The sequence below is a fragment of the Pseudophryne corroboree genome, chromosome 9, assembly GCF_028390025.1.
Source record: "Pseudophryne corroboree isolate aPseCor3 chromosome 9, aPseCor3.hap2, whole genome shotgun sequence".
NCBI classification, from domain to species: domain Eukaryota; kingdom Metazoa; phylum Chordata; class Amphibia; order Anura; family Myobatrachidae; genus Pseudophryne; species Pseudophryne corroboree.
In genome coordinates this window covers 86,050,025-86,062,111 of record NC_086452.1, presented here as the reverse complement: position 1 = coordinate 86,062,111, position 12,087 = coordinate 86,050,025, and the positions used below count along the sequence as shown (strand labels likewise).

General features: G+C 47.1%; 1 protein-coding gene across 1 annotated transcript in view; it reads right to left on the bottom strand.

Annotated features, from left to right (window-relative positions):
- Positions 1-712: 712 nt before the first annotated feature.
- The window catches only part of LOC134956715 (protein kinase C delta type-like), a 70,522-nt gene continuing 59,147 nt past the window's right edge, over positions 713-12,087 (bottom strand). The window contains exons 9-10 of the mRNA XM_063938705.1: positions 2,229-2,443; positions 713-848 (exon numbers count right to left, since the gene is read on the bottom strand). Coding sequence (XP_063794775.1) covers positions 2,312-2,443 — 132 coding nt within the window. The 3' untranslated portion in view covers positions 713-848; positions 2,229-2,311. The remainder of the gene's footprint in view (positions 849-2,228; positions 2,444-12,087) is intronic.

Genomic DNA, 12,087 nt, shown 5'->3' with positions numbered 1-12,087 from the left:
CAATGGAGGCGTGTCTGGACTGTTGGGTGGGCGGGCCGCAGTGGTTGCGTGATGTCACACGCAGCCGCTGCGACCCGGGACATGGCAGTTAGCCCTCTGCCAGCTAGCAGGAGCTGCGCAGGCAGGGAGCTACATGTCAGGTACAAAAGCATCACCGCTGTGCGATGCTTTTGTACCTGTGTAGGGGGGAGCAGGGCCTGACATGCGGGGCGGACTAGCCCTGTGCTGGGCGTCCCCCCGCATGTCAAAGTAAAGGGTCGTAGATGTGCTAAATTTAGCCCATCTACGATCAACTTTGAATTACCCCTAATATTGGGAATGCTTTGCGTTCCCGATATTGATACATTGGCCAGCATCACATCCCCCATAGAAACCTATGGGGAATGTGGCTGCGAGCAGAAATGGAGGGATTGCAGCAGGTATAGCTCAAATATTATTTGATAAATGGGCCCCTAACTATTAAAATGTAAAAAAAAAAAAATGCCGGCCTCCAAGCCGCCCCCTCTAGCCGGCCCATCACACACCTGATGTTATGCTTGTATTAAAAAAATTGAAAATTGAAAAATGTAAAAAATGTTAAAAACTTTCAAATAAAATTTACATAATACGTCTAAAATCTAATAATTAAAATGTAAATGTAAAATGGTAAATACAAAAATGTAAAAATAGTAAAATTTAAAATTGTTTAATTACAAAATACTTATACCCTCCAACTAAATTTTAAAATGTAAATTTAAAAAAATGTTAATATTAAAATTTAAAAAAAAGTAACATTTAAAAATGTATAACAAATAAGAAAATAATAAACAATCTTCCAAGATGTAATCAATCTTCTTATTTCAGATGTTCTATATAATTACAAAAAATACATATCAGTACATTGGTAACATCTTAGAACAAGATACAATATAACATAATATACATCTTTAACTCCATGCAGAACAAATATAGACTTTTTTAAACAAGAACATAAGATGCTTTGTGATGCTTCTTTTTGCAGTAATGTGCTTATTTATAAAATAAGCACCTGGACCTGCACATCAAGGGGGGCCAATTTCATTGGTGTGGAGCAACATCGTAATGGGAAAAGCTGGATGGAACAGAGTGTTTGTAGCTAAATTTTGGGTGGCTGCATTTACTGGACACAATATATCAATAAGACTGAAGGGGCGGAGACTGAGAATCTACAGAGGCATTATTTGGCTAGCAAGAGGTCACAGAGTCTCTTCCCTGCTTAAGGATCTTTCTTTTACAGGTTCTCAGAAGATGCTGGTAAGTCAGAGATGTTCTTTCAGTAGGACGGCTTTTGTATCAACCAGGCACTTTTGATATAAGTGTCTTACTAGGTGCACAAATACTCATTGTAATAAAAGCATTGATATGTAAAAGGGAAACACACAGTAAGGACGGTCCACATCCCCTACAGTCCCCTCACTCATGATTAATGTCAAGTGATGCTTGTTTTAGAAGAAAGTGCAATATGGGAAAATAACGGTAATAGTAGGTAGGAAAATAAATTAGTGATACACAAAAGTGGCAAGTTGGGCAAAAAAAATCAATGTATTGGCCTATTCCCAGTGCTTGCAAGGAAGGGGGTAGATCCAGACACAAACACAGAATTCCCCCATCCTATATGATAGCAGTAATGCAGAAAAGTCAGGTTATATATGTATCTGAGTTCTGTACATTACTACTACCATACATGTATTCCAATGCACTGATCACACTATTGCTGTATATACCATCTATGTATATTACATCATACTTCATGAGCGCTGGAATACATTTACCAGCGTCTCTTCCCCTTGGATCACACACCAGGAGGACCATGAAACAATGGATTATGTAGGGTTACATTGCTTCTTCTGAGCATGCAGCAGGTGCACCTTACTCTTCCTCCTCCTCCCTTTGTTCTCCCTCTAGTAACACCCCTGACATGCCCCTTTTCCTCACCCACTGTCCTCCATTCCCCCTCTACCATTGTTATATCTCTTACGCTATATCTCTGTTTATGTAATAATCTGCAGACGGTGATTGTTTCTGCATTGCTTTGTGTGAGGAGCTTTTTGTACAACTTTCCATTAGGAAAATGTATTAATGCTTCTTACAATACTGCTATACCCAGCTCTATCTACCTTTCTCTTTCTTTATTCTTCCTCCGTTTAATATTGAAAACTTCAATTAAACATGTTTACAACATAAGACAAATAAATCCATAATGTACATACCTGCAGAAACGCCAACTCATGCATCCAGCAGTGCTGCTGCCTCAGCTAGATGTTCTTAGGCCCGGTGCCTTTGGGGGGGTTCTCTAGGTGGAGGTAGTAAATGAGAACCCTGCAAACTGGTCCTGCTCAGCAGCTGTTATTGGCGGATAAAGGGCCTCTTCTGCCTCCATTACTTCTAGATGGTTACGTCTGGAGGCAGAGGGTGGAAAGGTCGGCTACAGAAATAAGAAGTAAAAGTGTATCAGTGATTACTACATCTTTCATATGACTTGTAAGATAGAAAAAAATAAGATTTTACTCACCGGTAAATCTATTTCTCGTAGTCCGTAGTGGATGCTGGGGACTCCGTAAGGACCATGGGGGATTAGCGGCTCCGCAGGAGACTGGGCACAACTGAAGAAAGCTTTAGGACTACCTGGTGTGCACTGGCTCCTCCCACTAAGACCCTCCTCCAGACCTCAGTTAGGATACTGTGCCCGGAAGAGCTGACACAATAAGGAAGGATTTTGAATCCCGGGTAAGACTCATACCAGCCACACCAATCACACCGTATAACTCGTGATACTATACCCAGTTAACAGTATGATAACAACTGAGCCTCTCAACAGATGGCTCAACAATAACCCTTTAGTTAGGCAATAACTATATACAAGTATTGCAGACAATCCGCACTTGGGATGGGCGCCCAGCATCCACTACGGACTACGAGAAATAGAATTACCGGTGAGTAAAATCTTATTTTCTCTAACGTCCTAAGTGGATGCTGGGGACTCCGTAAGGACCATGGGGATTATACCAAAGCTCCCAAACGGGCGGGAGAGTGCGGATGACTCTGCAGCACCGAATGAGCAAACTCTAGGTCCTCCTCAGCCAGGGTATCAAACTTGTAGACTCTTGCAAGAGTGTTTGAACCCGACCAAGTAACAGCTCGGCAAATTTGTAAAGCCGAGACCCCTCAGGCAGCCGCCCAAGAAGAGCCCACTTTCCTCGTGGAATGAGCTTTCACAGATTTAGGGTGCGGCAGTCCAGCCGCAGAATGTGCAAGTTGAATCGTGCTACAGATCCAGCGAGCAATAGTCTGCTTAGAAGCAGGAGCACCCAGCTTGTTGGGTGCATACAGGATAAATAGCGAGTCAGTTTTCCTGACTCCAGCCGTCCTGGAAACATATACTTTTCAGGGCCCTGACTACGTCCAGAAACTTGGAATCCTCCAAGTCCCAAGTAGCCGCAGGCACCACAATAGGTTGGTTCACATGAAAAACTGCTACCACCTTAGGAAGGAATTGGGAACGAGTCCTCAATTCTGCCTTATCCATATAAAATACAGATAAGAGCTTTTGACAAAGCCGCCAATTCTGATACACGCCTGGCCGACGCCAAGGCCCACAGCATGACCACTTTCCACATGAGGTATTGTAGCTCCACGGATTTAAGTGGCTCAACTCAATGCGACTTCAGGAAATCCAACACTACTTTGAGATCCCACGGTGCCACTGGAGGCACAAACGGGGGCTGGCTATGCAGCACTCCCTTAACAAAAGTCTGAACTTCAGGCAGTGAAGCCAGTTCTATTTTGGAAGAAAATCGATAGAGCCGAAATCTGGACCTTAATGGAACCCAATTTTAGGCCCATAGTCACCTCTGACTTGTAGGAAGTGCAGAAATCGACCTAGCTGAAATTCCTCCTTTGGGGCCTTACTGGCCTCACAGCACGCAACATATTTCCGCCATATGCGGTGATAATGGTTTGCGTTCACTTCTTTCCTAGCTTTAAATAGCATAGGGATAACTTCCTCCGGAATGCCTTTTTCCTTCAGGATCCGGCGTTCAACCGCCATGCCGTCAAACGCAGCCGCGGTACGTCTTGGAACAGACAGGCCCCCTGCTGCAGCAGGTCCTGTCTGAGCGGCAGAGGCCATGGGTCCTCTGAGATCATTTCTTGGAGTTCTGGGTACCAAGCTCTTCTTGGCCACCCGGAACAATGAGTATAGTTCTTACTCCTCTCCTTCTTATTATTCTCATTACCCTGGGTATGAGAGGCAGAGAAGGGAACACATACACCGACTGGTACACCCACGGTGTTACCAGAGCGTCCACAGCTATCGCCTGAGGGTCCCTTGACCTGGCGCAATATCTTTGTAGCTTTTTGTTGAGGCGGGACGCCATCCTGTCCACCTGTGGCCTTTCCCCACGGTGTACAATCATTTGGAAGACTTCTGGATGAAGTCCCCACTCTCCCGGGTGGAGGTCGTGTCTGCTGAGAAAGTCTGCTTCTCAGATGTCCACTCCGGGAATGAACACTGCTGACAGTGCTAACACATGATTTTCCGCCCATCGGAGAATCCTTGTGGCTTCTGCCATCGCCATCCTGCTTCTTGTGCCGCCCTGTCGGTTTACATGAGCGACCGCCGTGATGTTGTCTGACTGGATCAGCACCGGCCGGTGTTGAAGCAGGGGTCTAGCCTGACTTAGGGCATTGTAAATGGCCCATAGTTCCGGAACATTTATGTGTAGGGAAGTCTCCTGACTTTTCCATAGGCCTTGGAAGTTTCTTCCCTGTGTGACTGCCCCCCAGCCTTGAAGGCTGGCATCCGTGGTCACCAGGACCCAGTCCTGTATGCCGAATCTGCGGCCCCCTAGAAGATGAGCACTCTGCAGTCACCACCACAGCGACAGCCTGGCCCTTGGAGACAGGGTTATCCGCCGATGCATCTGAGGATGCGACCCGGACCACTTGTCCAACAGATCCCACTGGAAGATCCTTGCATGGGACTTGGCGAATGGAAATTCTTCGTAAGAAGCTACCATCTTTCCCAAGGCTCGCGTGCATTGAAGCACCGATACCTGTATTTGTATTAGGAGGTCTCCGTCTAGAGACGCCAACTCCTTGGACTTCTCCTCTGGGAGAAACCCTTTTTATCCTGTTCTGTGTCCAAAACCATACCCAGGAACAGTAGACGCGTCGTAGGAACCAGCTGCGACTTTGGAATATTCAGACTCCAGCCGTGCTGTTGTAGCACTTCCCGAGATAGTGCTACTCCGACGAACAACTGCTCCCTCGACCTCGCCTTTATAAGGAGATCGTCCAAGTACGGGATAAGTACTTCGGCCATTACCTTGGTAAATACCCTCGGTGCCGGGGACAGACCAACGGCAACGTCTGGAATTGGTAATGACAATCCTGTACCACAATTTTGAGGTACACCTGGTGAAGAGGGTAAATAGGGACATGCAGGTAAGTATCCTTGATGTCCAGTGATACCCTGAAATTTTCCAGGCTTGCAATAATCGCCCTGAGCGATTCCATTTTGAACTTGAACCTTCGTATATAAGTGTTCAAGGATTTCAATTTTAGAATGGGTCTCACCGAACCGTCTGGTTTCGGTACCACAACATTTTGGAATAGTAACCACGGCCTTGTTGAAGGAGGGGTACCTTGATTTCACCTGCTGGAAGTACAGCTTGTGAATTGCCGCCAGTACTACCTTTCTCCGAGGGCAGCAGGCAAGGCTGATGTGAGGCAACGGCGAGGGGGAGTCGTCTCGAACTCCAGCCTGTATCCCTGTGATACTACTTGCAGAACCTAGGGATCCACCTGTGGGCAAGCCCACTGGTCCCTGCAGTTCCCGAGACGCGCCCCCACCGCACCTGTCTCCACCTGTGGAGCCCCAGCGTCATGCCGTGGACTCAGAGGAAGCGAGGGAAGATATTTGATCCTCGGAACTGGCTGACTGGTGCAGCTTTTTCCTTCTTCCCTTGTCTCTGTGCAGAAAGGAAGCGCCTTTGACCCGCTTGCTTTTCTGAAGCCGAAAGGACTGTACCTGAAAATACGGTGCTTTCTTAGGCTTTTGTGAGGAAACCTGAGGTAAAAAATTTTCTTCTCAGCTGTTGCTGTGGATACGAGGTTCCAGAGACCATCCCCAAACAATTCCTCACCCTTATAAGGCAGAATCTCCATGTGCCTTTTAAATGCAGCATCACCTGTCCACTGCCGGGTTTCTAATACCCTCCTGGCAGAATGGACATTGCATTAATTCTGGATGCCAGCCGGCAAATATCCCTCTGTGCATCCTTTATATATAAGACAACGTCTTAAATATGCTCAATGTTAGCAAAATATTATCCCTGTCTTAGCGTATTAATATTATCTGACAGGGTATCAGACCACGCTGCAGCAGCACTATTTATGCGGAGGCAATTGCAGGTTTCAGTATATAACCTGAGTGTTTAAATACAGACTTCAGGATCGCCTCCTGCTTTTTATCAGCAGGTTCCTTCAAGGTGGCCGTATCCTAAGACGGCAGTGCCACCTTTTGACAAACGTGTGAGCGCCTTATCCACCCTAAGGGATATCTCCCAACGTGACCTATCCTCTGGCGGGAAAGGGTACGCCATCAGTAACTTTTTAGAAATTACCAGTTTCTTATCGGGGGAAACCACGCTTCTTTACCCACTTCATTCATTCATCTGATGGGGGAACAAAACACTGGCTGCTTTTTCTCCCCAAAAATAAAACCCCTTTTATGTGGTACTTGGGTTCATGTCAGAAAATGCGTAACACATTTTTCATTGCCGAGATCATGTAACGGATGTTCCTAGTGGATTGTGTATATGTCTCAACCTCGTCGACACTGGAGTCAGACTCCGTGTCGACATCTGTGTCTGCCATCTGAGGTAACGGGCGTTTTTTTTTTTTGAGCCCCTGATGGCCTTTGAGACGCCTGGGCAGGCGCGGGCTGAGAAGCCGGCTGTCCCACAGCTGTTACGTCATCCAGCCTTTTATGTAAGGAGTTGACACTGTCGGTTAATACCTTCCACCTATCCATCCACTCTGGTGTCGGCCCCACAGGGGGCGACATCCCATTTATCGGCCTCTGCTCCGCCTCCACGTAACCTTCCTCATCCAACATGTCGACACAGCCGTACCGACACACCGCACACACACAGGGAATGCTCTGACTGAGGACAGGACCCCACAAAGTCCTTTGGGGAGACAGAGAGAGAGTATGCCAGCACACACCAGAGCGCTATATAATGCCGGGATTAACACTATAACTGAGTGATTTTTCCCCAAATAGCTGCTTGTATACATATATTGCGCCTAAATTTAGTGCCCCCCCTCTCTTTTTAACCCTTTGAGCCTGAAAACTACAGGGGAGAGCCTGGGGAGCTGTCTTCCAGCTGCACTGTGAAGAGAAAATGGCGCCAGTGTGCTGAGGGAGAAGCCCCGCCCCTTTTCCAACTGACTTTCTCCCGCTTTTTCTGGAATACTGGCAGGGGTAATTTTACATCTATATAGCCTCTAGGACTATATATGATGTAGATTTGCCAGCCAAGGTGTCATATATTGCCCTCAGGGCGCCCCCCCCAGCGCCCTGCACCCATCAGTGACCGGAGTGTGAGGTGTACATGAGGAGCAATGGCGCACAGCTGCAGTGCTGTGCGCTACCTTGGTGAAGACCGAAGTCTTCTGCCACCGATTTTCCGGACTCTTCATGCTTCTGGCTCTGTAAGGGGGACGGCGGCGCGGCTCCGGGAACGAACACCAAGGTCGGGTCCTGCGGTCGATCCCTCTGGAGCTAATGGTGTCCAGTAGCCTAAGAAGCCCAAACTACCACCTGTTAGGTAGGTTCGCTTCTTCTCCCCTTAGTCCCTCGCTGCAGTGAGTCTGTTGCCAGCAGATCTCACTGTAAAATAAAAAACCTAATTATACTTTCTTTCTAGGAGCTCAGGAGAGCCCCTAGTGTGCATCCAGCTCAGCCGGGCACAAGAATCTAACTGAGGTCTGGAGGAGGGTCTTAGTGGGAGGAGCCAGTGCACACCAGGTAGTCCTAAAGCTTTCTTTAGTTGTGCCCAGTCTCCTGCGGAGCCGCTAATCCCCCATGGTCCTTACGGAGTCCCCAGCATCCACTTAGGACGTTAGAGAAAAGGAAATTTCCAAACTCCCTATTGTAGAGGTTATTTACAGTAGTTACATATTAGACCCTGACAACATATCTATATAAAGCTAAAGGAAGAGGCATTACAGGTGCACAAATATAACACTGTCGCTCAACAGATATATAGGGATACGTTTAATTTGCCGGCTGTCGGGATCCCGGCGGTCAGGATACAGGTGCCGGAATCCCGTCAGCTGGCAATGTCGCCAGACGGAATACCGGCGTTACAGGACTATTCCCACTTGTGGGTGACGATGACACCCATAGAGTGGGAATAGATCCTGTGGTGAGCACAGCGAGCCACTGAGCCTGCAGCGCGGTGAGCGAAGTGAGATCACAAGGGGACTCTTTGCGCTTGCACTGCTGCCGGCCGGATGCCGCTGTCGGTATATTGACAGCCGGCATCCCGGCCACTGGTAAATCATACTGAATCCCATATATAACCACAGTATTGCAGTAGGCACAAGTTGCTCTGGGACAAGTGAAGGTGTCTGTCTGCTCTGTGCCCTCAGGAGAAGGCAGCGTAACTACAAGTGCAGAGAGGAGACTGAATTTCCAGAGGATCACTATGGAAAAGTGTAAACTTTACTCTAACGTCCACTTGGTCTTCCTATGAGCCTATTATGAGCTGCAGGATAATCAGTTACATAAAACAGATACATAGAGCTGAATTCCCATATGTGACAATAACGTATTGGTAAAGTAGTAATTATGGGGGTCATTCCGAGTTGTTCGCTCGGTAAATTTTTCGCATTGCAGCGATTTTCCGCTTAGTGCGCATGCGCAATGTCCGCAGTGCGACTGCGCCAAGTAAATTTGCTATGCAGTTAGGAATTTTACTCACGGCTTTTTCATCGTTCTGTTGATCGTAGTGTGATTGACAGGAAGTGGGTGTTTCTGGGCGGAAACTCGCCGTTTTATGGGTGTGTGTGAAAAAACGCTACAGTTTCTGGGAAAAACGCGGGAGTGGCTGGAGAAACGGGGGAGTGTCTGGGCGAACGCTGGGTGTGTTTGTGACGTCAAACCAGGAACGACAAGCACTGAACTGATCGCAGATGCCGAGTAAGTCTGGAGCTACTCAGAAACTGCTGAGAGGTGTAATCGCAATATTGCGAATACGTCGTTCGCAATTTTAAGAAGCTAAGATTCACTCCCAGTAGGCGGCGGCTTAGCGTGAGTAAATCTGCTAAAAGCAGCTTGCGAGCGAACAACTCGGAATGAGGGCCTAAGTCCTTTCTACTTCTGTGTGTCCCCTGGTAGAAAGAAAACTCTTAAACATGTGTCTGTCAGTCATTGTTATGTGGCCCTGACCACTAAGAGAACTTATTTTCCATTTTCTATTTATAGTTGTGTAAGAGCAGACATGTTTTATTCATTAAAAGAGGATAGCCCAGTGGCACATTGGTCAGCATTGCTACCTCACAGTGCTGGGGTCATGATCTCAGTTCTCAATCAAGGCTCTATTTGTGTGGAGTTTGGATGTTCTCACAGTGCTTGTGTGGGTTTCCTCAAGTTATCCCAGCTACCGCCCACACTTCTACCACATACTGGCAGGTTAGTGACTAGTGACTGAAATGTACCCTAGTGTGTGTGTTGTGTGTATGTGTGTTAGGGAATTTACACTGTAAGCTCCAATAAGGCCGGGACTGATGTGATTACAACTGCTCTTTGTATAGTTCTGCATAATTGGTGGCACTGTATAAATAATAATAAATGTCAATTGGCTGAGTGACAACTGGAATATACATACACATGTGTACCTGTCTCTAGCTCTGTGGGTATAGGGATAGACACTGTATAGATAGACAGTTCATAGGTCAACACCAAAAGGTTGACATTTAATAGGTAGGCAGGGTCACTAGGTAGACAGTCACTATGTAGAGAGGGTCACTAGGTAGACAGTCACTATGTAGACAGGGTCACTAGGCAGACAGTCACTATGTAGACAATGTCTCAGAAAAGCAGAACCAAAAGACCAACAGAAAAATGGTAACACAAAAATATGTAAACACACAGTTTTTCATGATTTTTCATCATTTTTAGGGTTAGGGTTAGGCACTTGGCAGAGGGGTAGGGTTAGGCTGTGGAAGGGGACAGTTACTGTTAGTCACTAGAATAAGGTTAGGCAGGGTTAGGGTTAGGCTGTGGAAGGGGCCAGTTACTGTTAGTCACTAGAATAAGGTTAGGCAGGGTTAGGGTTAGGCTGTGGAAGGGGACAGTTACTGTTAATCACTAGAATAAGGTTAGGCAGGGTTAGGGTTAGGCTGTGGAAGGGGACAGTTACTGTTAATCACTAGAATAAGGTTAGGCAGGGGTAGGGTTAGGCTGTGGAAGGGGACAGTTACTGTTAGTCACTAGAATGAGGTTAGGCAGGGGTAGGGTTAGGCTGTGGAAGGGGACAGTTACTGTTAGTCACTAGAATTAGGTTAGGCAGGGGTAGGGTTAGGCTGTGGAAGGGGACAGTTACTGTTAGTCACTAGAATAAGGTTAGGCAGGGGTAGGGTTAGGCTGTGGAAGGGGACAGTTACTGTTAGTCACTAGAATAAGGTTAGGCAGGGGGTTAGGGTTAGGCTGTGGAAGGGGACAGTTACTGTTAGTCACTAGAATAAGGTTAGGCTGTGGAAGGGGACAGTTACTGTTAGTCACTAGAATAAGGTTAGGCAGGGGTAGGATTAGGCTGTGGAAGGGGACTGTTACTGTTAGTCACTAGAATAAGGTTAGGCAGGGGTAGGGTTAGGCTGTGGAAGGGGACAGTTACTGTTAGTCACTAGAATAAGGTTAGGCAGGGGTAGGGTTAGGCTGTGGAAGGGGACAGTTACTGTTAGTCACTAGAATAAGGTTAGGCAGGGGGTTAGGGTTAGGCTGTGGAAGGGGACAGTTACTGTTAGTTACTAGAATAAGGTTAGGCAGGGGTAGGGTTAGGCTGTGGAAGGGGACAGTTACTGTTAGTCACTAGAATAAGGTTAGGCAGGGGTAGGGTTAGGCTGTGGAAGGGGACTGTTACTGTTAGTCACTAGAATAAGGTTAGGCAGGGGTAGGGTTAGGCTGTGGAAGGGGACAGTTACTGTTAGTCACTAGAATAAGGTTAGGCAGGGGTAGGGTTAGGCTGTGGAAGGGGACTGTTACTGTTAGTCACTAGAATAAGGTTAGGCAGAGGGTTAGGGTTAGGCTGTGGAAGGGGACAGTTACTGTTAGTCACTAGAATAAGGTTAGGCAGGGGTAGGGTTAGGCTGTGGAAGGGGACAGTTGCTGTTAGTCACTAGAATAAGGTTAGGCAGGGGGTTAGGGTTAGGCTGTGGAAGGGGACAGTTACTGTTAGTTACTAGAATAAGGTTAGGCAGGGGTAGGGTTAGGCTGTGGAAGGGGACAGTTACTGTTAGTCACTAGAATAAGGTTAGGCAGGGGTAGGGTTAGGCTGTGGAAGGGGACTGTTACTGTTAGTCACTAGAATAAGGTTAGGCAGGGGTAGGGTTAGGCTGTGGAAGGGGACAGTTACTGTTAGTCACTAGAATAAGGTTAGGCAGGGGTAGGGTTAGGCTGTGGAAGGGGACAGTTACTGTTAGTCACTAGAATAAGGTTAGGCAGGGGTAGTGTTAGGCTGTGGAAGGGGACAGTTACTGTTAGTCACTAGAATAAGGTTAGGCAGGGTTAGGGTTAGGCTGTGGAAGGGGACAGTTACTGTTAGTCACTAGAATAAGGTTAGGCAGGGTTAGGGTTAGGCTGTGGAAGGGGCCAGTTACTGTTAGTCACTAGAATAAGGTTAGGCAGGGTTAGGGTTAGGCTGTGGAAGGGGACAGTTACTGTTAGTCACTAGAATAAGGTTAGGCAGGGGTGGGGTTAGGCTGTGGAAGGGGATAGTTACTGTTAGTCACTAGAATAAGGTTAGGCAGGGTTAGGGTTAGGCTGTGGAAGGGGACAGT